Here is a 20196-nt window from a genome sequence, read left to right on the forward strand (position 1 = left end):
ACGCTTTTTAATCTCGTTTGTTCAACTCCCTGCTCATCCGGCAAACTACCGCGATCATCGACGGCATTCACGCGTAGACAGGTGGTCGCAACGTGAACCAGGCAACTGAGTCAATTCTATGCGGTCTATACTATGGGTCCTGCACGGTGGTTCTGGAACGTAAGGATGCTTTCAGCCGCAGTTGCAATGAATGGCAGTTTCCACGCATCACAGGTTATAGGTGGGCATGGTAACTACGTCTTCTTGCAATGCGAATTGCTTCTTTTGGGTCTAGCTGATGAGAACAACCAGAGCCAACCATTACACCGTTTCCTCAATGGTATCTCTCACGGGGTAAACATCCGACCCCATCACTAACAACAGTACAGGTAAACACAATATAGTCCTCTCCACCTTCCCCGAGGCTTGAACCAGCATCCCCTTAGTCTCGGAGGTGACCCCATCGGCCGTTGGCCGGTGTATTGAAGAATTGCAGACCAGGAACTGGCGTGCCGCCAGCCGACTCGTGCGGCGTGGGTGAAGTGCCCCTGCTAGCAGAACCTCCCGCAGCGCGTCCCGTCCTCGGGCTCATCATGCCCAATCTTGGGCTCCGGGGTACGCTCTGCTGCCTCGTCTCCCGTCGTCCGTTCTTGAGCGCTCTCAGCTCCTTTTCGACTCGAGCGAGCTCCTTCTCGCGGTCCTTGGAGATGGCCTGAGTTTCGGCGATTTGCCGCTGCATCTCCTTAACCTGTTCTCCGGCGTTCACGTTCTGGACCTGCGCCAAATTGCCCACCGCTGACTTTTGCAGCAGGTCAACCTGTTCTTTGAGATTGCGGTTCTCCCGGGCTAGCTCGCTGTTGGCATGGTTGGCCGTCTGGTAAGCGTCTCTGGCGTATCCTAGTTCGCCATCGCGGCTCTCGAGCTTCTTCTCCAGCTCCGTAATCTTCGCCAGAGCCCTGTTGAGTTCTTCCGTCTTTTCTCTGAAGGTCTCAGTAGCGACGGTGCCGGCATTGACGAGAGCCTCTTCGAGAGTGGTGGTTTTCTTCTTGAGCTCTTCTTCCAAGGTCTTTGCCTTGCTCTGCCAGTGCCGGCTCTCCTCCCAGGCTTTACCCTCGTTTTTCTGCGCTTCATCCCGCTGAGCTTCATATTGGCTTCGCTCCCGGAGTGCGGCCATGTGTCTCTCCTGTATGAGATTTATGGTCTTGTCATGACTCTTGACTCTCTTCGAAAGATTGGTGACGTGCTTGCGGAGGTTCATTTCCAAGGCCGTCTTCTCCTCCAACTGATACTCAAGCTCGGAGACCTTCGATGGGGTTAGCTTTAGCAGGACTTGGAGATATATGTGACGCACCTTGGTGGTCAGCGAGTCTAAGTGACTTTGAGTGGTCTCGACGTGAACACGGGATGGGTCTGGGTTGAGATGGTTATGGACTGCCGCATCGATGTCACCCACAGCTCGTCCTGGTGAATCGCTCACGCGCAGACGCTTAGTGACTTGTTGCGAGCCCTCATCCTAAATCCGCGCATTAGTTGACTACCGCCTTATACAGAAAGACAACTCACAGCTTTGCGCTTGCGGGTGGTCAGCTCCTCCGCAGTAGGCGGTATCTGGGTCTGAGGCTGGGTGCTGGAGTAAAAGTCTAGGACAGATGAAGGAATCGGCTCAGGTTCCCATCCAAATCCGGGGTCAGGGTCGATTGCTTGGCTGGCGAACAGCGAGGTGAACTGATCAATCATTTCGCCCTGCTCGTCGTTGGCGACAAAAGGTCTTGCCTGGAACAAGGCAATAAGCAGAGCATTCTGCCTCTCCAGACCCTCAAGCTCTGACGGCATCATCAATTCGAGGTGCTCAATGGAGCAGGTTGTCATGAGTCTGATCAGCATCGGCTTTTTACCGCTCATCTCAGCCCACTGACTCAAGATATCGGTTCGCATGATGCCGCTATCAAAGCCAATGACGACGTCAAAGTCGCTCAAATCGTCGACAAGAGGCTGCTCGGTATGGACAAGCACGATAAGCAAGGAGTGCTCGTCCTGGTTCTCGAGCTCATGCAGGCCCTTGAGAGAGTAGGCCATGCCTCCGGTTCCGGCAACAGCTTCGAGATAGCCAATGATGTTTGTGTCGCGCACAATAATAAGGACCTTCTTGTGGCTTGTCTGCAGTCGCTCGAGGAACCGACCGACGAAGAAGAACTTGCTGTTAGTGCCCATGGCGTGCTTCTTGAGATCAATTGCCGACAAGGCATCGATCGAAGGACCATCGAGAGATGCGGGCATGTCGCAGATATCCCGAAGCTGGTTGAAGAGTCTTCCGATGGAATCCACAGTGGCTTGGTCCGGAAAGCCCTCATCGGACTGCAAAGCCTGGTTGAACTTTTCGATTTCGCGCTTGTATGCCGTCAATGTGCTCAGATACAAAGGGCGGATATTCGCCGGAAACGACACAGTGACCAAATACTCGCTCTGGTCTACCGCTGCTGGGGGGCCTGAAAGATACGGCTCTTCGACATCGGGCGACGTCGCGGTACTCTTCCCCCCCGCCGTGGTGTCGTCCTCCGGCAGCATCTCCAATGGATTTTCATCATGTTGAGGGAGGCCAGACAAAGCTTCATCTGGATCGATTGATCTACTGATGTCGGAGGGAGAGATAGTAATTGGAAGTTGACTGGTGGCCTCGGGGGGCATGAGATTGCCAGGGAAGATGTCTCCCATGTTGGCTGTCCGGGGTGTGTCATCGACAGGTGCCTCAAGTATTGGACCAGGAGGGGCGCTGGATAGGACGGGCATCTCTGTAGATGATGTGATCGGCTCTCCCATGTGCCAGTCGCTTCCGATGGGCGGTTGAGATATGATGTGCATAGATGGATCGGCCATAGAGGCCGAGAACGCGTGATCAACGGCGTCTGTCACTGAAGGACCATCTTCGCGACGATGTGTCGTGGCGGTTGTAGGACTGGGCAAGCCGTCCTCGGTTAATGTGCCTTGCAAAGCAGCCACCTGGATTCTCATTAGCTCCTCGATGGCCGAGAGCGGCTCGCCACTGGGTGCATCCATGATGTGAGATAGCTCGGTGAATTGGCCACAATGGCCTTGGTCTTGTGAGTTGTCGGGCGAGGTGGGTGAAGGTGGTGACCGTCCTTCAATACACGTTTGAAAGCTGTCGGCTTCTGAGGCCACGTCCTCGTCACGTCGGTACGTTACAGGTGATTCGTTTGTCAATTGGCTGGAATTCCTGGCGTTGGGAGATTCAGGTTCAGAGGAATCCGAATTGGTAGGTCCGATGTTGAAATACAGCTTTCGCGAAGCCCTACGGCGAACGGTGTCGGGTACCACGGGGTCTTCGGCGCTGTTTCTACTCGGTCCAATTTGGCTCGCAGAGATGTTGGGTAGCGGCGGGACGACTTGTGCAAGTTGAGTGTTTTGGCTGTGACTGTTCTGCGTGTCCGAGCAAGCAATGATTTGCTCGGCTGCACTCTCGTTCTTGCTGGCTGACAGTGCAGTCGAAGAATTTGCAGCAGCACTCCTGGGCGACGAAGATGCTTGCGAGCAAGGAATATCGAAGTCGAAAGCAGCTTGCGTCAGAAAGATTGGTGTCCCGGCTGACTGCGATTCTTGGTGGCAGTCTCCGCCAGCCGAATGGCTTGCTGAATGTTCGGCTTGGTATATTGTGGTGAAGTCGTCAAGCTGATGCGATGGGATCGATTCGTCGGAGATGGAAGCTGGAAAGGAGTCGCGTTCCCGTATGAGCTGTCGGTTCAATGCTCGAGTGGCTGAGTGAGATACCACCTGAGATGGTGACTGCACCGTCTGCGATGGCACTGGGCTTTCAGTTGTTTGCCGAGGCTCAGGGAGAGTGGGCAAGATATCGCCAAGGATTGGTAACCGGCTTTGCTCAGGACTATTCTGAATGTGGCTTGTCGAGGACAGCTCCTGCTCACAGTTTTGAGAAGATACTGAAGGGCTTGACGGCGGTGTTTGGCGTATAAAGAATGGTGAATGGTGGTCTGGCGCACTAAGAAGGGGAGCCTGAGACCCTGTGCTCTTGCTCAACGACGAATGTTTTTGCGAATCAGGGATTTCACGGTCTGTAACGGTACCCTCCTTATTTCTGGTAGACGATACTAGCTGTTTGCTTGACTCCTGTGAGTCCTGTGTATCAAATGCCGAGTAGTCCTGTGAGTCGGGAATGGTTCTTTGACTGAGGTTATCAGTAAGCACAATTTGGCTATCCTCGTCCTCGAGGGCTGAGACAGGTTGTGAGCCGATTGAAGTTGAGCCCTGAGAGTCAGATACACTGATATACTCGGAGAAATCGTTCTCTAACTTGGAGGGAATTATCACAAAGAAACTCGAGTGATTGTATAGAACATCCGACGCGGCATCCGTGTCGACCTCGGAGCCTGATGACAGTGAGGAAGGAGCCTCGCTATGGTGCCTTCTTCGCTTGGACTGGTCGAGTTCGTCTTCCAAGTCGTCAAGCTGTTCCCTCTGATTTCTCTTCCGTCTGCGTGGCGGTTGGACGGGTTGACTGCTGACAAGCGAGTCTGCCGCTGAAGCATGCGTATCTGTGCCCTCAGGTTGTAGTCCTTCAACGCTTTGCGCTTCCGACGACTCTCTGTACGTCGCGTTGCCGCCCTGATAGATCGCGTCGCGTTTCTTTCTCCAGTCGAATATCGCCTTTGAAGTGACGTCCTTACTCGGGGTCTAAGTAGTGTCAGGGCCATTCACCTCATGACAAGGATTAACAAGTGACTTACCCAAGTAGGACGATACCGTTCGCCGGTGTCGGGGTCGTCGTCCCAGTCCACCAAGTACTCGATGATTTTGCCGCGATTCCTTTCTTGTAGGATATCCCTAATCGTGTACCACTTCTCCTTGGTTTGCTCTTTGGGCTTCTTGGGCTGTTTTGAACTATGGCGTGAACCACTCGGCATTGACAAGAGTTGCCCACCTCGTAGGAGGTGGTGTTTTGCTGGAATGTACCCCGTTGGCGCGCCGGCTTTGGGTCGCAAATAAGTGATCGTTTGTCGCACCGCTTCGTGAAATGCGTCTCGGGTCGTGAAGTAGGTGAATCGGTCGCTGAGAGGACCTACCTACCCGGGTTCCAGGCAAGGCTGCCGTTACTGTCAAAGCTCACGAAGCTCAAGCCGCTCGGAGATGGATTGAAGGTGGCTCCACCTACAGCCTGCTGTGGCTTGGATCCACCTGTCACAGAATAAGCCAATCATATCGCACCACAATGATGGGCCGCACTTGGAGCAGCTTCGTTTCCTGGGGTACATGGAGTAAGGTCCAGTTGTGCTTTAGGTAAGTTGCGATTGGAAGTCGCGACTTGCGCATCTACCTTAGGTAGTTACCTACCTATTCAGCATATCCGGGCTGATGAACGGCTACGTTGCCTTCCCCTCCAAACTACCTGCTGAACACACTCCAAGGCACAAAACACATTAGCAGCAACAGCCAGACACCTGTATCATGCCATCAAAAAACATCGACGCTCGGTTACATTTGATATGTATCCTACAGCCAGTGCTACTGGCCTTGGTGAGGGTACTCGCCAGCCGTTTCATAAACTCCCAGACCTCATGTGAACAGCGCTGGGATTCTGATCGTCGTTGATATCTCATAGCGTAAACCACATCATACCTCTTTTACTTGTGATATACACGAGCCCCTAGTGACTCCTCTCTGCTTGCACCGCAAGAATTCCAAGACCAGTTTTTGTGACCATTGCTTTATACGTAGCCCTTGCGAGCTCCTTGGAAGAAGAAGCGGACAATAAACACTTGCAGAGCTCCCATAAGCACGATCAGAGCGCACTGGATCATGCTAAAGTTGATGATACGGCCCTCCGTGCTGCGGACGGTGCTGAAGTTTCGGTTCTCTCTAGTGCGGAAGTACTTTTGGCCTCTGGAAATGGTCGAGAGCTGGCCTGAGAGCTTGAAAATGGTTTCTTCAAGGGTGGTGTGCTGTTCGGGGGAGGCGCCCTGCTTGGCGGGGAGCTGGGCGCGAACTTCGTTCTCGACCTGCGGGTATGTGCAGTTAGCATCGTGTACGGCAGCGGGAATCGGGGCGACGTACGGCAATCTCAAAGTCAACAAATTTCTCAGCAAAGGTACTCATCTCGTTGTTGAAGCAGAACTCGTAATCGCCCATCTGTTGTGCAGTGAAGACAAAGTCACCCTGGCGCTCCTTAGCTCCCTCTAGGATGATCTTGTTGCCCGGTCCAGTCACGACGTAGTCGACATCGAAAGAGCCACCAGATTGGACCTGCGCACATCGATTTAGTCCAATTCCAGAAGATCGGATGTCACTGACAACATACAGCGAAGTAGAAAGCAATCTTTTCGTTCTCTTTCTGGGTCTTGGCGTAGAAGCAGGCCTTCTCGTTGGCGTGGAGCTTGTAGGTCAATGCCGTAGCGGCAACCTGGGAAACGAAGCAGGCGAGAAGCCCGCAGGCAATGGAAGATACCCTCATGATGTCTTGTGTGGGAGTCTCGAGGGGAGGGGGGCGCGCGTGAGGGTGTCGATCGTCGACTCTTGATGCCGAGGATTGTGGACAAGCTGTCGCCAAAGGGTCACTTAGAACGGGCCACGATTGAAAGTTCGGCGCGCGGAAAATTGGTGCCCGCTTAGAGGTTAACCCCTTGAATGTGTGCACGGACCAGTCTAGGCACAGGTACTACCTATGTGAGAAGGTACGTACTGGTCCTCCCGTACCTAGTAAGGTGGCCCCCATTCGAGCTTTCTGTCAAGGAAGCTCTCCATCGTCACTAGCCACGCTCTCTCACATGTCTCCCTCAGAGGTGGCTTGTTATCGCGCATTAGTGTTTCAACGCGTATGGGGCCTTCAATTAATCAGTGACCTCATCCCTCCCGAAAGTCTACAGCAGAGCTTCCACCTCCTTCTGGGCAGGTTCGCGGACTGTTCGTTCCTTCCATCAAACTCTCTTTCTTGCCCGTTCACCGATCAATTGACTGCAAGGGGAGCAGCTTCTTCTTGACTTTCCTTCAGCGATCCCTACATGATATAGATGCTTTACATCTACCGACTAAGCCAACTCCTACATTTCTAAATACGTATCATCTGCAACCGACCGGCATTTTCGGGTTTGCGTTTACCCACTCCAACGGAGTCTCCGCCGTTATGACGATTCAAACGCGTATAGCAACCACTTCTTCGATCGCCTTGCGGGCGCTCTCATACGTCTTTCTGAGATGGGTAAGTTTTCCCGTATATTACTGCTAGGAACCTCTCATTAATCGCTGCATGTAACTCTAGTTTCCGGGCCCAGTAAGTTCCACCTAATCATCTCCGAACACTCAAACGCTAGGCTTGGCGCATCTACTGATGATGGTGTAGGCTCCGGTACCCTTAAGTATATTTGCACTTTTTGCCGTCTTTGTACCTTCCTTCGTCTCCGGATACATCAATGAGTCGAAATACGACGTTGTCGAGGACGACGTTGACGTCACTGTCAAGGAGACGATTGCGGAAGGCGACGACGGAGATGGATCCATTAACGGCCACGTCGTCGCTGAAGAGATCCTGATCGAAGAAACCATTACTGTGAAAGGGAAGTCCAGCCCGTGGAAAACCTTACTTGCCGGCACGCCCAGCTCGACCAGTCCTATCCTCTCGGCCCTCACCTTGCTGATCAATGTCATATTGGTTGCAATGGCCGCCGACTTTCTCCTCCGCGTTCGCCACTACCACCCTGTCGACGACTTGTCTTTTGTACGCCTAGGATATGTCTCACCCAGTGAGGCCAAGTTCGTCCTGCGTGAGCCTGACCAAACTAAGATGCCTGTCTCCATGGATATACGCATCAAAGATCCGCAGCCACCATTTGACAATCCCCTCTGGCAGCTTGCTGGAGGAACTAGGTACACGGACAACACGACCGACTTCACCACAACGATCACAATCCCTCTGAAACATTCACAGCAGAGGATCTACGAATGGCGCACTTCAAACAATCACAGTGGCGAGTTCATCGCACCTCCAAGGGCTGGTCAGATGTCGGCCTTTGCGGATAACAAGTTTACCTTTCTTTCGACGTCGTGTATCCTCCCGCGGTTTCCTTACAACCCGTTCGAACATCCTCTTGCCATCCCAGGCATGCGACACCTAGCTAGTGTGCTGCCTAAGCTTCAGGCACAGTTCATGTTGTTCTTGGGCGATTTTATCTACATTGATGTGCCCAAGCGCCAGGGCAAGCACGAAGAGGACTATCGTCAAAAGTATCGCCACGTCTACGCCTCTCCGGACTGGGCTCCCGTTGGGCAGAACCTTAGCTGGATCCACGTGCTTGACGATCACGAGATTTCCAACGACTGGTCTTCCAACACAACGGGCGTCTACCGAGCTGCTATCGAGCCGTGGCATCATTATCAGGAGCTTGCGAATCCCCCTCCCGCGCGCGTTGCGGGAACCAGTAACCGAAGAGACGGTGCGACTTACTTTGAGTTTGTTCAAGGACCCGCAAGCTTCTTCATGCTAGACACCCGCTCATACCGATCCGATAACGACCTCCCTTTCGATAGCCCGGAGAAGACCATGCTAGGCGCTCAGCAACTTGAGGACTTCCTTAGCTGGCTCAACAGACCCGAGCCAAAGGGTGTCAAGTGGAAGATTGTGGCGTCGTCAATTCCATTGACCAAAAACTGGCCCATCAACCGCAAGGACACTTGGGGCGGCTTCTTGGTTGAGAGACGAAAGGTCCTCGAGGCTATGTGGGATGCTGGTGCGAGAGGCATCGGTGTTGTTGTTGTTTCGGGTGACCGCCACGAGTTCGCGGCCACCAAGTTCCCTCCGCCTGCAGACGGGAGATGGCCTCAGACTGCTGCCGCCTATGAGTTTTCTTGCAGCCCTCTTAACCAGTTCGCCTCACCTCTGCCTAGCTATAGGCAGAGCGACGATGAGGACATCGCTCTCAAGTCAGTGATACAGGATTGTTACGTCATGTCGATAACTGACCTTTTTTTTTTAGGTATATCCACTCTGGCAATTCCAAGTTTGGCTCTCTCACCATTGAAAATTTGGCTGAGGGAGAGCAGAGCAGTCTCAAATACAGTCTCTACGTCGATGGCGAGGTTACTTGGAACACCATAATTTTGTCGCCGCCCCCAGTTAGCGGTGAGAAAACCTCGGCTTCATTTTGGGATATGTTGAAGGGAAATTAGACATACAGGACCTAGAATTTGGATACGAGTGCTGCCTCTGGGGTAAATAACAACTGAGAAACTTTTTTTCGAGACTTGACAACACACGAGGGATTGTCCCTTTGAGGTGGCTAGCGCGATTATAGAAACATGTCGACCCCATCCTCAATTACTATCTCGTCAAGCTCGACCCCCAAGCTATGGTTCCTTTCTCCCTCCACTTTCCACCACAGTCCGCTCACTCGCAATGATCCCCTCTCAGAAGAGCACTTCCACCTCGGAAAGCCTACTGTTTAATTTGTACCCCCATCTTCCTACAAGCCACGCACGAGGTACCTCGAAGGGCGAAAACTCTACGAAGGCCGCTGCCCCCAGTTCCAAAAGTAATCGAACCCAAGACGGACGCCATTTTGGTCCGTATCCCGAACCAAGTCCCTTTCGATGCGGCTAACATCTTCCATCGTACGTACCGTTTCTTCGCCGCCGTCTTCGACCACGGCTGTCAAACTTGGCTTGAGTAGCTGGAGCGTTGCCTTCGTGCTCTTTTCCTGGATCGAATCGTCCGCCGCCCAACTGCTCCAGACCCTTTGCTCGCAGTTCTGGAAGCCGAGTTTCCGAAGCTTCTTCAGCAGGGCGGCGGGCATTCTGCGCCGGAGTCAGCAAGGCCCTGCAATAGGATAAGTGGCTAGTGGACTCACAAATTGTCTCTCCCTACCTTCGCATCGTGCTTCATGGTAGCCCACCAGAACTCATCATACGCTCGACTCGGCGGAAACGCCGCCATGTACAGGCCACCTGTGTCCTCCCACACCAGCCATCCTCCAGGCTTCAGCAGATCATACAGCCTCCTCAGCACAGCATCCCAGTCCCCAGCCTTCAGTCCTAGTGCCAGCAGCCGCACGTGCACTAGATCGAACGTCCCCCGTAGCTCTGCGGGAAAAGGCTTCAGCACATCCTGTTCCCGGAAGTCCAGTGTCGGCTGCTCCGGCCGCAAGGGAGGGGACACGGGCGGCGGAGGGATTGGCGGCGTCGGTGGGCGCGGCGGGAGCTTCAGCCTATCGAGGTCAAAGCCGATGAGCTCGGAGCGCGGCGGAACATCGTCGGCGAGGGTGGTCAGCCAGACGCCGCTCCCCGTCGCGATGTCTGCGATCCTTGGGCGGTCCTGGGACTGCAGGGATGAGAGGATGTGGGCAGGAAGCAGGCCGTCGGTGAGGGGGGTCCAAATGTTGAAGTGGTTGTAGGCGAGGCGCTCAAGCTCATCCTCGACGCTGCCGCGGTTGAGGCTGTAGATTGTGCTGGTCCAGGAGGCCATGCCGTTGGGGGCGGGCTTGGTCATGTCGTCCACTGCGATCTCGGCAATATCATGAGCCCAAAAAGAGTGTTGCTCGGGGAATACTTCAAAGACGCCCCGAAAGCCCCAAGAGCTTGTTGCGTTCTACTTATACATATCGGCTGAACTCTATACCATGCAGATAGATCAAGATGAGGTGGTCAGACGATGACACAATCTTCACCTGGCTCGCTGGCCGATTACTTTTTCACCTTCATGCATGATCCTTGGCCTCTCAAACAACTGAATCCATGAGCCTACCAATTGAATAAGACGAGGTTGAATAGTAATACGGCAAGATGCTCCAATCTCGGTCCCCGAACTTGGGCCACAGGTCAACCCCCTCACCAGCGACATCACTAGTATAATTACTACCAATAACCAGTCCGTCTGAGCATGGAGCACCCTCGTCCGAGAGCTGGTCAGATGAAGCGCAGAATCATGCGGGGCAATGGTTCCGGGAGTTCATTCCGTTGGTTCAAAGCTGGCCGGACGTCGCTCTAACTGCCGCAGTGCTTAGAAAGTGAAAAGAAGTAGATTTTTGTATCCGAGGACTAGTACCTTATCACACCGCCAAAACAACACCGAAAAGATGCAAGTCTCCATATCACTCCGACCGACCGGATCTCGAGGTGGCCTCTGGCCGGCTACTCCATGAGCTCCAACAGCTAGATGGCGTACTGCTTCGCTCTGCGTCGTTCGGGCCTTCCACTATGATGCCACTGTCATGCTTGTACCGGAGCTCGCTCCCGGGATCCCAAGGCTTCTCGTCACCAGCACCCTTATAGAGGACCCCAAAGATTCCCGCGTTGCTTCGCTCCGGGTCCACCACCTGGCTGTGTGTGAAGATACACGTCGGCAAAAGGACGAAGTTTGTGGCAGGGTTGGCATTGGTTCTCTCCCTCGAAACATGCTTGGCAATCTCGTCAGCCACGGCTTTGAGGGCAGTGCTTGTCTGTGACGTCCTTTGCACCCCGGGATGGTCGATATCCTCAAACCTCAGTGCAGGAGGATGAGAGTGGGAAGAGGGAGCGGGGGCTGGAGCGAGATGACGACCACGTACCTCGGCCTCGACGAGCTGTGTGGCAGCGGTGTCGTTGCCGGGAGGCGATTCGGAAACTACTCGAATGACACGAGACCCGTTGGCTGTGTGGTCGCTTTGCGGTTGCGGCCTTGGGCCATGCAGATTCGGCCTCACCTGCCCTGCTTGTTGGCTCATCTGCATATGCTGGCCTGCCGGAGCCCAGGCACTGGGATATGGTTCCTCGAGGCTGGGCGCCTGGCTCTGATCCCCTCCTTTCCGTATTCTCAGAGGGGCGACCGCTAGAGAGGTGTTCTGGCCAGTATTAGCCCACCCCGAGCCGAACGGTATTACCACCGGCAGCTGAGAGGTTCTCGCCTGTAAAGATTGCCGGGTGCCGGAATCCAAGCTCGTCGACCGCACCGAAGCGCGGCGTGGGTCTCGCTCCACGTCCCCGTGATGCGGCGTCACACGGCTTTGGTTTCCCTGGGGATTGGATCCCGCAGCATCGTCAGACAACGCTCCCTGCGCGGGTGGTCCTCTCGAGACCTGTCGACTCTCGCGGTGCAGGGGGCGTGGGACGTCGAGACTGTGACTCCGACAACCACTATACGCCTCGACGGGGGTCAACTGCACGCTAGATGTGCGTTGCATAGGCGAGGGCTTTTGGTCCGTCCTCGAATTGGGTTCCGACGGCGGCTGTCTCTGCTTCGGTCCTGGTCGTAAGACAGTCGGCACTTGATTAAGGAGTGTGTTTCTGGGATCGTTTGGTCTCCGCGCGTTTTGGTGAGGTGGGGGTGGCTGTTGGTCTTGTTGCGGATAGTAACGCTGCTGCTGCTGCTGCTGCTGCTGCTGTCGAAACTGGCTCTGCGGTTGCGGCGACGGTGACGGTGGCGACTGTGTGTGAGGCCGCAGCGAAGGCTCTTGTTGGCATTGCTGCTGCTGGTGTTGCTCCTGGTTCTGCCGGGATTGATACTGCTGGGTATACTGCCTCTGCTGTTGCCGGTGGTCCTGCTGGTGATTCTGTCGGCCCTGCTGCTGCAGTTGCTGGTAGCTGATGGGCAGCACGATAGAGGGGCCCGCCGCCATCGTCGCGCCATCCGCTCCAGTTGCGACGCCCGTCAGGGGCAGCGAAGGGGGCGTCACCGCCTCGGCGATGCCCCCCCGCGTGTAATGTCCCCTGCAGTAGCGTACGAGGTGACCCCCCATCCAGAGCCCGAAGAGACCGTAAGCGAGGCCGGCGAAGGCGATGGCCAGACCTTCGGGGATGGCCGTCTTCACGCCGATACTGTATACAAGGGCGACGACCGTGAGGATGATGAGGACGAATCCCGCGGTCACGGGGAGGACGGCGAATGTCCAGTCGTGGATGACACGGTCCGGCGAAGGGCGGGGCATCTTGCGAGGCCGCTTCGAGCTGTCGCCAAGGTCAAATGTTGAAGAGCCGTTCGAAAGGGTAGGGACGGCTCGACTGAAGAGATGGAGACGTTTTGGCCCTGAAGGCCCTCGAGCCGTTCATATACATACACGGGGCCACAGATGCCTCATTGACAACGAACCCGGGTGACGTAACCATGAAGAAGCGAGAAGACACTGGTTAGCAGTAGCAGGCAGGCGAAATCCTGATCCCGTTGTAGACCTCTAATTCTCATGATAATAATGTACAGGACGTGTCTCATCTCTCATAAAAAGACATGCACGATGACATGCGTAAACACACACACGCACACACACAAAGACTGTAATGAAACAGTTGTCTATGAAGAACCCGGGCCCCACCCACGACTCACTCCCCTGAGGGACGTCGGTAGGGCTCATAATGAGTTCGCGGCCTCCTCACCTCCCCCTCCTCGCGAACGTACCACACGCTAAAGGAAACGGGCGTGGCGGGCAACTCGACAGGTACGATATCCCCCACCGAGTCCGGGCTGTAGTGTCTGAACGCCGTGTGCTTGAACGGGGGCTTCATTTCTATCGTGTACGCCGGCGGCGGGGAGTTGTACCGCGGCAAGGAGACGTTCTGCTCCGAGCCCCGTTCGCGGAGCTGTTGCCAGGGCCGTGGGAACCACCGCACGGAGCCGACCTTTTCGGAGATGGAGCGCCGCTTGAGCCAGAGGAGACACGTCAACAGGGCGACCGAAGAGACTGCTGCAACGGTGATTCCGGCGACGATGCCCCCTGGAGTTGAGTTCCCGGCCGAGGCGGCTGCGACGGGCGTTTCTGTTGGCACTATGGCCGGGGGTGCTGAAGGCTCCCGGCCCAGGCTGGCTGATGGTGTGGACACCCCTGGAACGCTCTCAGAAGGTGTCGATGTCGTTGCCTGGGTCGCCGTCTGTGTTACCGACGTCGTGGTCTTTGTGCTCGTTGTGGGCGAGACTGGCGTGCTGGTGTGAGACTTCTGTGTCTGATCCAAAACGCAGGCAGAACCGCCTTGACAGATGTAGCCAAATGGACAGCACCTACTACCACAGGATGGCAGAGACTCCTCGAGTTTCGTGGTGTGAATAGGGCTTGCCGGGTTTTCTATGACATCCTGCGCGGTGATATCGCAGATGATGGGCGAGATAACATCGCATGACGCTCCCTTCGGGCAGCAGAGGGTCGTCGTATTCTCTGCCAGGACCAGGCATGTCGTGTCGCTGGGACAGCAAAAGTAGTCGGCCATGCCGTTTCCGCACGAGTTGTATCCCTTAACTGGGCAGCTGGCGTTGGGCCGTATCGCCCTGGGTATAAGTCGGCGCGTTTCGTGGGTCTGCAGTGTTGTTGGTAATTGCGGTGTAACTTCAACTCCCCAGACAACGTGTCTATGGCAAAGAAGCCATGCAACGACGCACAGCCTGCGCCAGCCCGATTCTGAGACCATATCGTTGATGGTAATTAAACAAAAAATAAAATAAAATAATATCGGGAATAAAGAGAGCGCAGCAGAAAAAGAAAATCCCAAGTGAGACCAGCACCTTTAACTTTTGAGACAACGCCACTCGGCGAGATGAAGTCCAGCAGTCATCATGGTATATCAACGTCTTGTCTCCGGCAGTCATCTAATGCAAGGACGAAATCCTTACCGTTGGTTCAAAGCTTCGTTGGACCAACCGCAGGCCAGGCGGTGCCGCGACGATGGGTTCGACGTTCAATGTCCTGCTCGTTGCCAAGCGCAGCCAATCAGAGGGGCCGTCTACGCGCGGCACCCGCAACCAACGCCCAACGCCAACACCAAGCCGCAGAAGACGAGACAGCAAACAGGAGAGCGGACAGGCTCCTGAACCATTGTGTCGGTACCATCTGGGTCATATGAGTGGACGAGCGAGAGAAAAGAGAGGGCTTGCCTGCCTCGCCCCGTTGGGCTATTTCGATAGAAGTCCGAGCGATGAGGCTGCACTTCCGGCGCTTGTTTATACAAGGTCCGCGCAGCTTGGTGCCTGTTGCCACTATGAAGGTCCAAGGGTTCGAGTGGCCTTGGACGAGGCAGGAGAGGCAATCGCAAACCCGAGAGAATGGTACGGCGGCTATTCTCGCTGGGAAAACCCGCCTGTTCGGTTTGGAGGTAGCGAAAAGGCCGCGGAGAGGGGCCGAGGGGGAACGATCAGACACAGCGGGCGAAGCGAGGCACATTCAACGACGTGGCAGGCTTTCCAGCGACGCCAAGGGAGAGAAATATCGGATGGACCGACGAAGGGGCAAAGGAAGTCGGGGGTGTTCCGGCGCAACTTGCAGTGATATGGACTGGATAAGATGGCAGCGTAGTCTCGCCATGGACCCATGGCGTGGACCGCGATCTTCTTCGCGCGAGGCGCTTCGGCCGCCTGAGTTGCTTGTGCTTGCTTGCTTGACGATGTGGGATAGATTGGAACGTGTCCTTCCCTTGGCGATGCGCAGGCGGATAGTTCAGGCTCTTTGCCAGAGCCGGTGCTGGACATGATAATTGTGTCCTGTGACCGATCCAGTCAGTATACCGACCGATCGAAGGCTCGCGGGGCCCATACATGGGCATGATCATGATGCCCTCATCGCCGGCGCCAGTACAAGGCTTGATGGGCCGCGTAGACACCCACCATATGCGATTTGGAGCTTGGCCGGGACTCTGGCGGCTCCGAATTCCGATTGACAGTCTCTCTAACCAAGAGAGTCCGCCGATGGCAGTGGAGTGGAATGGAGTGGGATAGGGCGTATCCACCGGCCATGGCGAAATGGCTCCGCCCGGCCGCCGGTCTTTGTTCAGGTCCCAAAAGAAAAGCCGACTTGACACAAGGCCAGCAAGCCGAGGCTTGTTATCCCCAAAGGTCGATGCAGCAAACCGACAAAGAGAAACGAGTTGCAGGGGTGCGATAACGGACCATCGGCTGGTGTCTGTGTCAGACTGTCAGTGCAGAAGAAGTATAGCATCTTCGGCGAGCTCCAGGTCGGTAGAGGGGCCAGTGGGACGGTGCCCCCGCGGCCTTCCAGATTGCCCTCTAATTATCTGTCCGTCCGTCCCCAATTCCAACACCAGACCTTCGACCTCCTCAAATGAACAGTCCGGAACCCTCCAAAGCCACTTTGGTCCAGTCCTTTTTCTCCCAGAGCGTGGTTTCTTTTTTCTTTCTCCTTTTGCTTTTTCCAACGATAGTTGACCGGCGTACACACGAATTCAGTAAACCGTAGCGACAATGCTCCCACTGAGGAACATCGGCCCCCGAGCCGCGAGGTGTGTACTCTATCAGTTAAAGTCAACTGTCTCATAGTGGCGCATAGAGGTCTCACACTATCCTTTCTCCCGGTTTAGGCGTGCCGCTGTGTTTGGAGCACCCCGCATCACGGCTACTTTCCGGCTTGCGAGACACCTCTCCGCATCCGCTGTTATCCGTTCTCAGCATTTGAATGCAAGAATCGTCGAGGGTGGAATCCAATTCGATGGCCCTGCCCGTAGATCGACGCTGTAAGTCGTTTGATTGACTTCCACCCCCCGCCGGGTCGGGTCCGGGTGTCCGTTTTCCGTCGGGATAACCTCGCATCATGGCGTCCCGTAAGACATATTTGCTGACACGCGCGCCCGATGTAGCCCGCACTTCTGGTTGAGGTACGTGATGCGGTATATCTGACCCACAAAGAGACCGCCCAGTTGACACACCGCATCCAGGGATAACTGCCGTTGTAGCCACTGTGTGAATCAAGACACTACCCAAAGAAACTTCGACACATACTCCGTATGCGACCCCATCTTGCTGCAATCTCTGACAATCTCGATTTCTAACAAGAGCTTGGACTGAAGATTAGTGAAGACGTTCGTCCCTCGGATATCAAATCAGAAGAGCAAGGCATCACCGTGACGTGTGAGTCGCCTAGATAGATCCCTTGGGGCGCGTGGGAATAAACTGACGACGAAGATAGGGGAGCAAGACGGCCATCAGAGCTTCTATCCCTGGCATTTCATCAAACACTACTTGCAGAATGACCACCGTTGTCCAGAGAAGGTCAAGTAAGGGACCGCCGTCAGTCCCAGGTCTTGCCATCGCTTACATGCATAGCATCCAACTCTGGGGCTCCGACATTGGCAGCAGGCGCCCCGTCGTCGACTACAACCAGGTCATGGCCTCGGAAGATGAATCGGGAATCGCAAAGTTGACGAAGCTCATCGTAGGGAAACATGCCCGTTGATGACAACGAAAGAATAGAGGCTGACCCTTGCAGCGAGAATACGGGTTCGCCTTCGTCGACAAGACCCCGTTCGAAACTCCTGAGCCGACGCAGCGCGTGCTGGAAAGGATTGCCTTCATCCGTGAGACGCACTACGGCGGATTTTACGACTTCATCCCCGACCTCGCTATGGCCGACACGGCATACACCAACATCGCCCTCCCGGCCCACACAGATACGACTTACTTCACAGACCCGGCCGGGTTGCAGGCCTTCCACATGCTCTCCCACGAGGCCCCGCCAGGACAGGAACGGCCCAAGGACGGCAAGCTGGGAGGAGAGTCGCTGCTCGTCGACTCTTTCCATGCGGCACGGATCTTGCTGAAAGAGGACCCCAAGGCGTACGAGATCCTTTCAAAGGTGCGCCTGCCGTGGCATGCAAGCGGCAACAAGGGCATCACGATATCCCCGGACAAGCGGTATCCCGTGCTCGAGGTCGACGAGGAGACGGGCGAGCTGCAACGGGTGCGGTGGAACAACGACGACCGGGGCGTTGTGCCCTTCACCAAGCATGTTACCCCGACCGAGTGGTATGCGGCAGCTCGCAAGTGGAATGCCATCCTCCGGAGGCGTGATGTCGAGTATTGGGTGCAGTTGGAGCCCGGCCAGGTTTTGAGTGAGTGCAGCCGTCCCTCCGCGTGCACACCCGCCCATCAATAGCTAACGAGTCTCAGTCTTTGACAACTGGCGAGTGATGCACGGCCGAAGCGCATTCGAGGGAAGAAGGCGCATCGCCGGTGCCTACAGTGAGTCCTCCGAACAGCCCCGTCGAGTGAGTTGGCATCTGACGAGACACCAGTTAACCGAGACGACTTCATCTCACGCTGGAGAAACACAAACTTCCCCCGCGAGCATATCCTAAATCAGGTTGTCGGCTGAAAAAAGGCAAGTTGTCGATAGGTTTGGGAGAGAGCCGCGTCTGTCGTGTGGTGTTAAGTTAAAAACATCGAGGTGTTCAAGATGAAAGGCACAAAACATTGAATTTTTTGCATCACGCCGTCGTCGTGTTGGCTAGTTTTGGCAGGTCTCATGTGCGTGCATGTCCCTGTAGGTATTTAGGCGGTTGTAAGTACGTGTATCCGTATACCTATACGTAGAAGCGCGCCAGTCGAGTCAAGGCGGAGATCAATCCGTTTCCCCCCCCCATAGCCCCGCGATTCAGGCCCTCCAGGGTCCCTGACACCGGTATCTTGCGGTAGAATAGACTTTCAAACAGCGTAATCTGGAGCAATGCGACCCGAGTAGCCCCGAAACCTGATGCACCTTGGTACGTCACACCCCACATGCCCCGGCGGCGCCCGACGAGTGACATTGTGGCCCCCCCAAAGGGATCTCCCTAGTGCCGTCTTCAGGGTTGATGACGGTTATGATTCTCATGAGACGCGCAGGCGGCTGTCGCTGCTACCGACCCTCCACCCGACCTCGCGTATGGCGGCACGGCATAGGTACCACGTAGGCAGAGCTCTCTTCCCATTCCCTGAGCTCCACCATATCACCTCGCTCGAGACTGTTCCGGTGCATGAGCCAGGGGGGCACTCATAGCCGTAATACTTGGTACGGCTATGCTGGTACCAGTATTAGCTCCTCCCTCGACCCCTCGGCGCCCCTCGACCCCTCGTCGAATCGTCGAATCGCCGAATAGGACCCTCAATGCCGTAGGGTGCGGTGAAGATTTACCCCTGGTACCCTGACACGTTGGTTCAAAAAGAAGGGGGCCTTTTGCGGCATATTCTAACTTGCCGCCCGTCGATATAATGTTCGGCTCTGTCCTCCGTGCTGCAGCCTCGCGGCCTCGAGTCTTCTGTATTCCTCGTGTCGCAACCGCCTGCAGAACCGCCAGATTCCAGCCCTTCTCCACGACCCTCGCAACCATGACAGACATGAAAGACGGCGCTTTCAAGCACGATGCCACTGTGCCCCCAGCCAGCAACCGTGTGCTGCCCCTGTTCTCCCTCAAGGGCAAGACGGCCATCGTTTCTGGTGCCGGCGCCGGTATTGGTCTACAAATCGCCCACGCATACGCCGAAGCTGGTGCCAACGTTGCCATTTGGTACAACAGCAACAAGGCGGCGCTTGACCGCGCTGCCGAGATCGAGAAGGAGTATGGCGTCAAGTGTACATGTCGCCCGTCCAAGAACGCGGTGCTGCTCGGTCGCTGACACAGCGTAGGCAAGGCGTACCAGGTCAACGTGACCTCTCACCAAGAGATCAAAGAGTCGGTCCAGCAGATCGTGGCCGAATTCAACGGCCGCCTCGACATATTCGTTGCCAACTCTGGCATTGCGTGGGAGGAGGGCCCCCTGATTGACGGACCCATGGACGTCGCCGACAGAGTCTTGGCCGTCAATGTTAACGGCCCCATCTACTGCGCCCAGGTTGCCGGCGAGCACTTCCGTCGGCAGAAGAAGGAGGGCACCACGCTCGACGGTCAGAAACTCGAGGGCTTCACCTACGGTAGCTTCATTGCAACCGCCAGCATGAGTGGCCACATCGTGAACGTGCCGCAGATGCAGACGGTGTACAACGCGTCCAAGGCGGCCGTCATCCACATGTGTAAGTGATGCACTCGGTTTACCCGGTAGTCTCGGCTAACAGGTCAATCAGGCAAGAGCTTGGCTGTCGAATGGGTTGGTTTCGCCCGCGTCAACTCGGTCTCGCCCGGCTACATCAAGACGGAGATTTCTGCTTTCGCTGGAGCCGAGACCAAGAAGCAGTGGAAGAACAAGACCCCCATGGGGTGAGTAAACGTGACGGCCTTGATGACGAGTTTTGTGCTAACCTCGAGCAGACGCGAGGGTGAAGCCGGCGAGCTCAAGGGCGCGTATCTGTATCTCGCCTCGGACGCCGCCTCTTACACCACCGGCTGCGATCTCGTCATCGACGGCGGCTACTGCTTGCCATGAACAAACGAAGAATGATAAACCCCTCAACATGGAACGGAGAACGTCACAGCGAATCTGCAAGGCCTCTGGGCGGCATGCGCGAAGCGTGGATGCCTGATGATGGGTCGAAAGACCGGGCGGTGGAG

The 20196-nt window shown here is 55.5% G+C and overlaps 9 protein-coding genes across 9 annotated transcripts; 4 read left to right on the forward strand and 5 right to left on the reverse strand.

Annotated features, from left to right (window-relative positions):
- Positions 1-389: 389 nt before the first annotated feature.
- On the reverse strand, positions 390-5111 carry LY79DRAFT_143240 (uncharacterized protein). Its single transcript, XM_060550975.1, has 4 exons — positions 4737-5111; positions 1543-4683; positions 1331-1492; positions 390-1282 (listed from the first exon to the last, which is right to left on the reverse strand). The coding sequence occupies exons 1-4, from the start codon at positions 4911-4913 to the stop codon at positions 422-424; spliced, it is 4341 nt and encodes a 1446-aa protein (XP_060420107.1). The 5' UTR covers positions 4914-5111; the 3' UTR covers positions 390-421.
- Positions 5112-5240: 129 nt separating this feature from the next.
- LY79DRAFT_535324 (emp24/gp25L/p24 family/GOLD) lies at positions 5241-6666 on the reverse strand. Its single transcript, XM_060556505.1, has 3 exons — positions 6305-6666; positions 6061-6249; positions 5241-6005 (listed from the first exon to the last, which is right to left on the reverse strand). Exons 1-3 carry the CDS (start codon positions 6455-6457, stop codon positions 5715-5717), a joined length of 633 nt encoding a protein of 210 aa, XP_060420108.1. The 5' UTR covers positions 6458-6666; the 3' UTR covers positions 5241-5714.
- Positions 6667-6777: 111 nt separating this feature from the next.
- On the forward strand, positions 6778-9375 carry LY79DRAFT_143276 (PhoD-like phosphatase). The gene is made up of 4 exons (XM_060550976.1): positions 6778-7201; positions 7262-7273; positions 7343-8919; positions 8973-9375. Exons 1-4 carry the CDS (start codon positions 7127-7129, stop codon positions 9163-9165), a joined length of 1857 nt encoding a protein of 618 aa, XP_060420109.1. The 5' UTR covers positions 6778-7126; the 3' UTR covers positions 9166-9375.
- A 122-nt stretch (positions 9376-9497) lies between these two features.
- Positions 9498-10480, reverse strand: LY79DRAFT_575202 (methyltransferase domain-containing protein; the record flags this gene model as incomplete). The annotated part of the gene is made up of 2 exons (XM_060559684.1): positions 9498-9692; positions 9860-10480. 2 exons carry the CDS (start codon positions 10478-10480, stop codon positions 9498-9500), a joined length of 816 nt encoding a protein of 271 aa, XP_060420110.1.
- A 551-nt stretch (positions 10481-11031) lies between these two features.
- On the reverse strand, positions 11032-12893 carry LY79DRAFT_655262 (uncharacterized protein; the record flags this gene model as incomplete). Its single annotated transcript, XM_060562666.1, has 1 exon — positions 11032-12893. One exon carries the CDS (start codon positions 12891-12893, stop codon positions 11082-11084), a length of 1812 nt encoding a protein of 603 aa, XP_060420111.1. The 3' UTR covers positions 11032-11081.
- Positions 12894-13189: 296 nt separating this feature from the next.
- Positions 13190-14485, reverse strand: LY79DRAFT_143304 (uncharacterized protein). Its single transcript, XM_060550977.1, has one exon. It carries the CDS (start codon positions 14356-14358, stop codon positions 13282-13284), a length of 1077 nt encoding a protein of 358 aa, XP_060420112.1. The 5' UTR covers positions 14359-14485; the 3' UTR covers positions 13190-13281.
- On the forward strand, positions 14486-15447 carry LY79DRAFT_143315 (uncharacterized protein). The gene has a single exon (XM_060550979.1). The coding sequence runs from the start codon at positions 14613-14615 to the stop codon at positions 15210-15212; it is 600 nt and encodes a 199-aa protein (XP_060420113.1). The 5' UTR covers positions 14486-14612; the 3' UTR covers positions 15213-15447.
- Positions 15448-16010: 563 nt separating this feature from the next.
- LY79DRAFT_143308 (trimethyllysine dioxygenase) lies at positions 16011-18236 on the forward strand. Its single transcript, XM_060550978.1, has 10 exons — positions 16011-16179; positions 16258-16410; positions 16534-16551; positions 16612-16678; positions 16744-16804; positions 16863-16950; positions 17000-17108; positions 17163-17784; positions 17843-17914; positions 17968-18236. Exons 1-10 carry the CDS (start codon positions 16142-16144, stop codon positions 18045-18047), a joined length of 1308 nt encoding a protein of 435 aa, XP_060420114.1. The 5' UTR covers positions 16011-16141; the 3' UTR covers positions 18048-18236.
- Positions 18237-19039: 803 nt separating this feature from the next.
- LY79DRAFT_665185 (short chain dehydrogenase) lies at positions 19040-20071 on the forward strand (the record flags this gene model as incomplete). The annotated part of the gene is made up of 4 exons (XM_060563024.1): positions 19040-19283; positions 19338-19721; positions 19773-19905; positions 19957-20071. The coding sequence occupies 4 exons, from the start codon at positions 19040-19042 to the stop codon at positions 20069-20071; spliced, it is 876 nt and encodes a 291-aa protein (XP_060420115.1).
- Between the last annotated feature and the right edge of the window lie 125 nt (positions 20072-20196).

Source organism: Colletotrichum navitas, assembly GCF_030913465.1.
Source record: "Colletotrichum navitas strain CBS 125086 chromosome Unknown LY79scaffold_2, whole genome shotgun sequence".
Lineage (NCBI taxonomy): Eukaryota > Fungi > Ascomycota > Sordariomycetes > Glomerellales > Glomerellaceae > Colletotrichum > Colletotrichum navitas.

Excerpts from the sequence above, each read along its gene's own strand:
- LY79DRAFT_143308 (XM_060550978.1), top strand. The coding sequence starts at position 16,142 with ATGCTCCCACTGAGGAACATCGGCCCCCGAGCCGCGAG. Across the intron at positions 16,805-16,862 it reads GCAAGGCATCACCGTGACGT|GGGAGCAAGACGGCCATCAG; the intron begins GTGAGTCGCCTA and ends CGACGAAGATAG. Across the intron at positions 17,785-17,842 it reads GGAGCCCGGCCAGGTTTTGA|TCTTTGACAACTGGCGAGTG; the intron begins GTGAGTGCAGCC and ends AACGAGTCTCAG.
- LY79DRAFT_143276 (XM_060550976.1), top strand. The coding sequence starts at position 7,127 with ATGACGATTCAAACGCGTATAGCAACCACTTCTTCGATCGCCTTGCGG. Across the intron at positions 8,920-8,972 it reads GATGAGGACATCGCTCTCAA|GTATATCCACTCTGGCAATT; the intron begins GTCAGTGATACA and ends TTTTTTTTTTAG.
- LY79DRAFT_143315 (XM_060550979.1), top strand. The coding sequence starts at position 14,613 with ATGGGTTCGACGTTCAATGTCCTGCTCGTTGCCAAGCGCAGCCAATCA.
- LY79DRAFT_535324 (XM_060556505.1), bottom strand. The coding sequence starts at position 6,457 with ATGAGGGTATCTTCCATTGCCTGCGGGCTTCTCGCCTGCTTCGTTTCC. Across the intron at positions 6,250-6,304 it reads AGATTGCTTTCTACTTCGCT|GTCCAATCTGGTGGCTCTTT; the intron begins GTATGTTGTCAG and ends CGATGTGCGCAG. Across the intron at positions 6,006-6,060 it reads TTGTTGACTTTGAGATTGCC|GTCGAGAACGAAGTTCGCGC; the intron begins GTACGTCGCCCC and ends ACATACCCGCAG.
- LY79DRAFT_143240 (XM_060550975.1), bottom strand. The coding sequence starts at position 4,913 with ATGCCGAGTGGTTCACGCCATAGTTCAAAACAGCCCAAGAAGCCCAAA. Across the intron at positions 1,493-1,542 it reads CCACCCGCAAGCGCAAAGCT|GATGAGGGCTCGCAACAAGT; the intron begins GTGAGTTGTCTT and ends GCGCGGATTTAG. Across the intron at positions 1,283-1,330 it reads TAGACTCGCTGACCACCAAG|GTCTCCGAGCTTGAGTATCA; the intron begins GTGCGTCACATA and ends ACCCCATCGAAG.
- LY79DRAFT_143304 (XM_060550977.1), bottom strand. The coding sequence starts at position 14,358 with ATGGTCTCAGAATCGGGCTGGCGCAGGCTGTGCGTCGTTGCATGGCTT.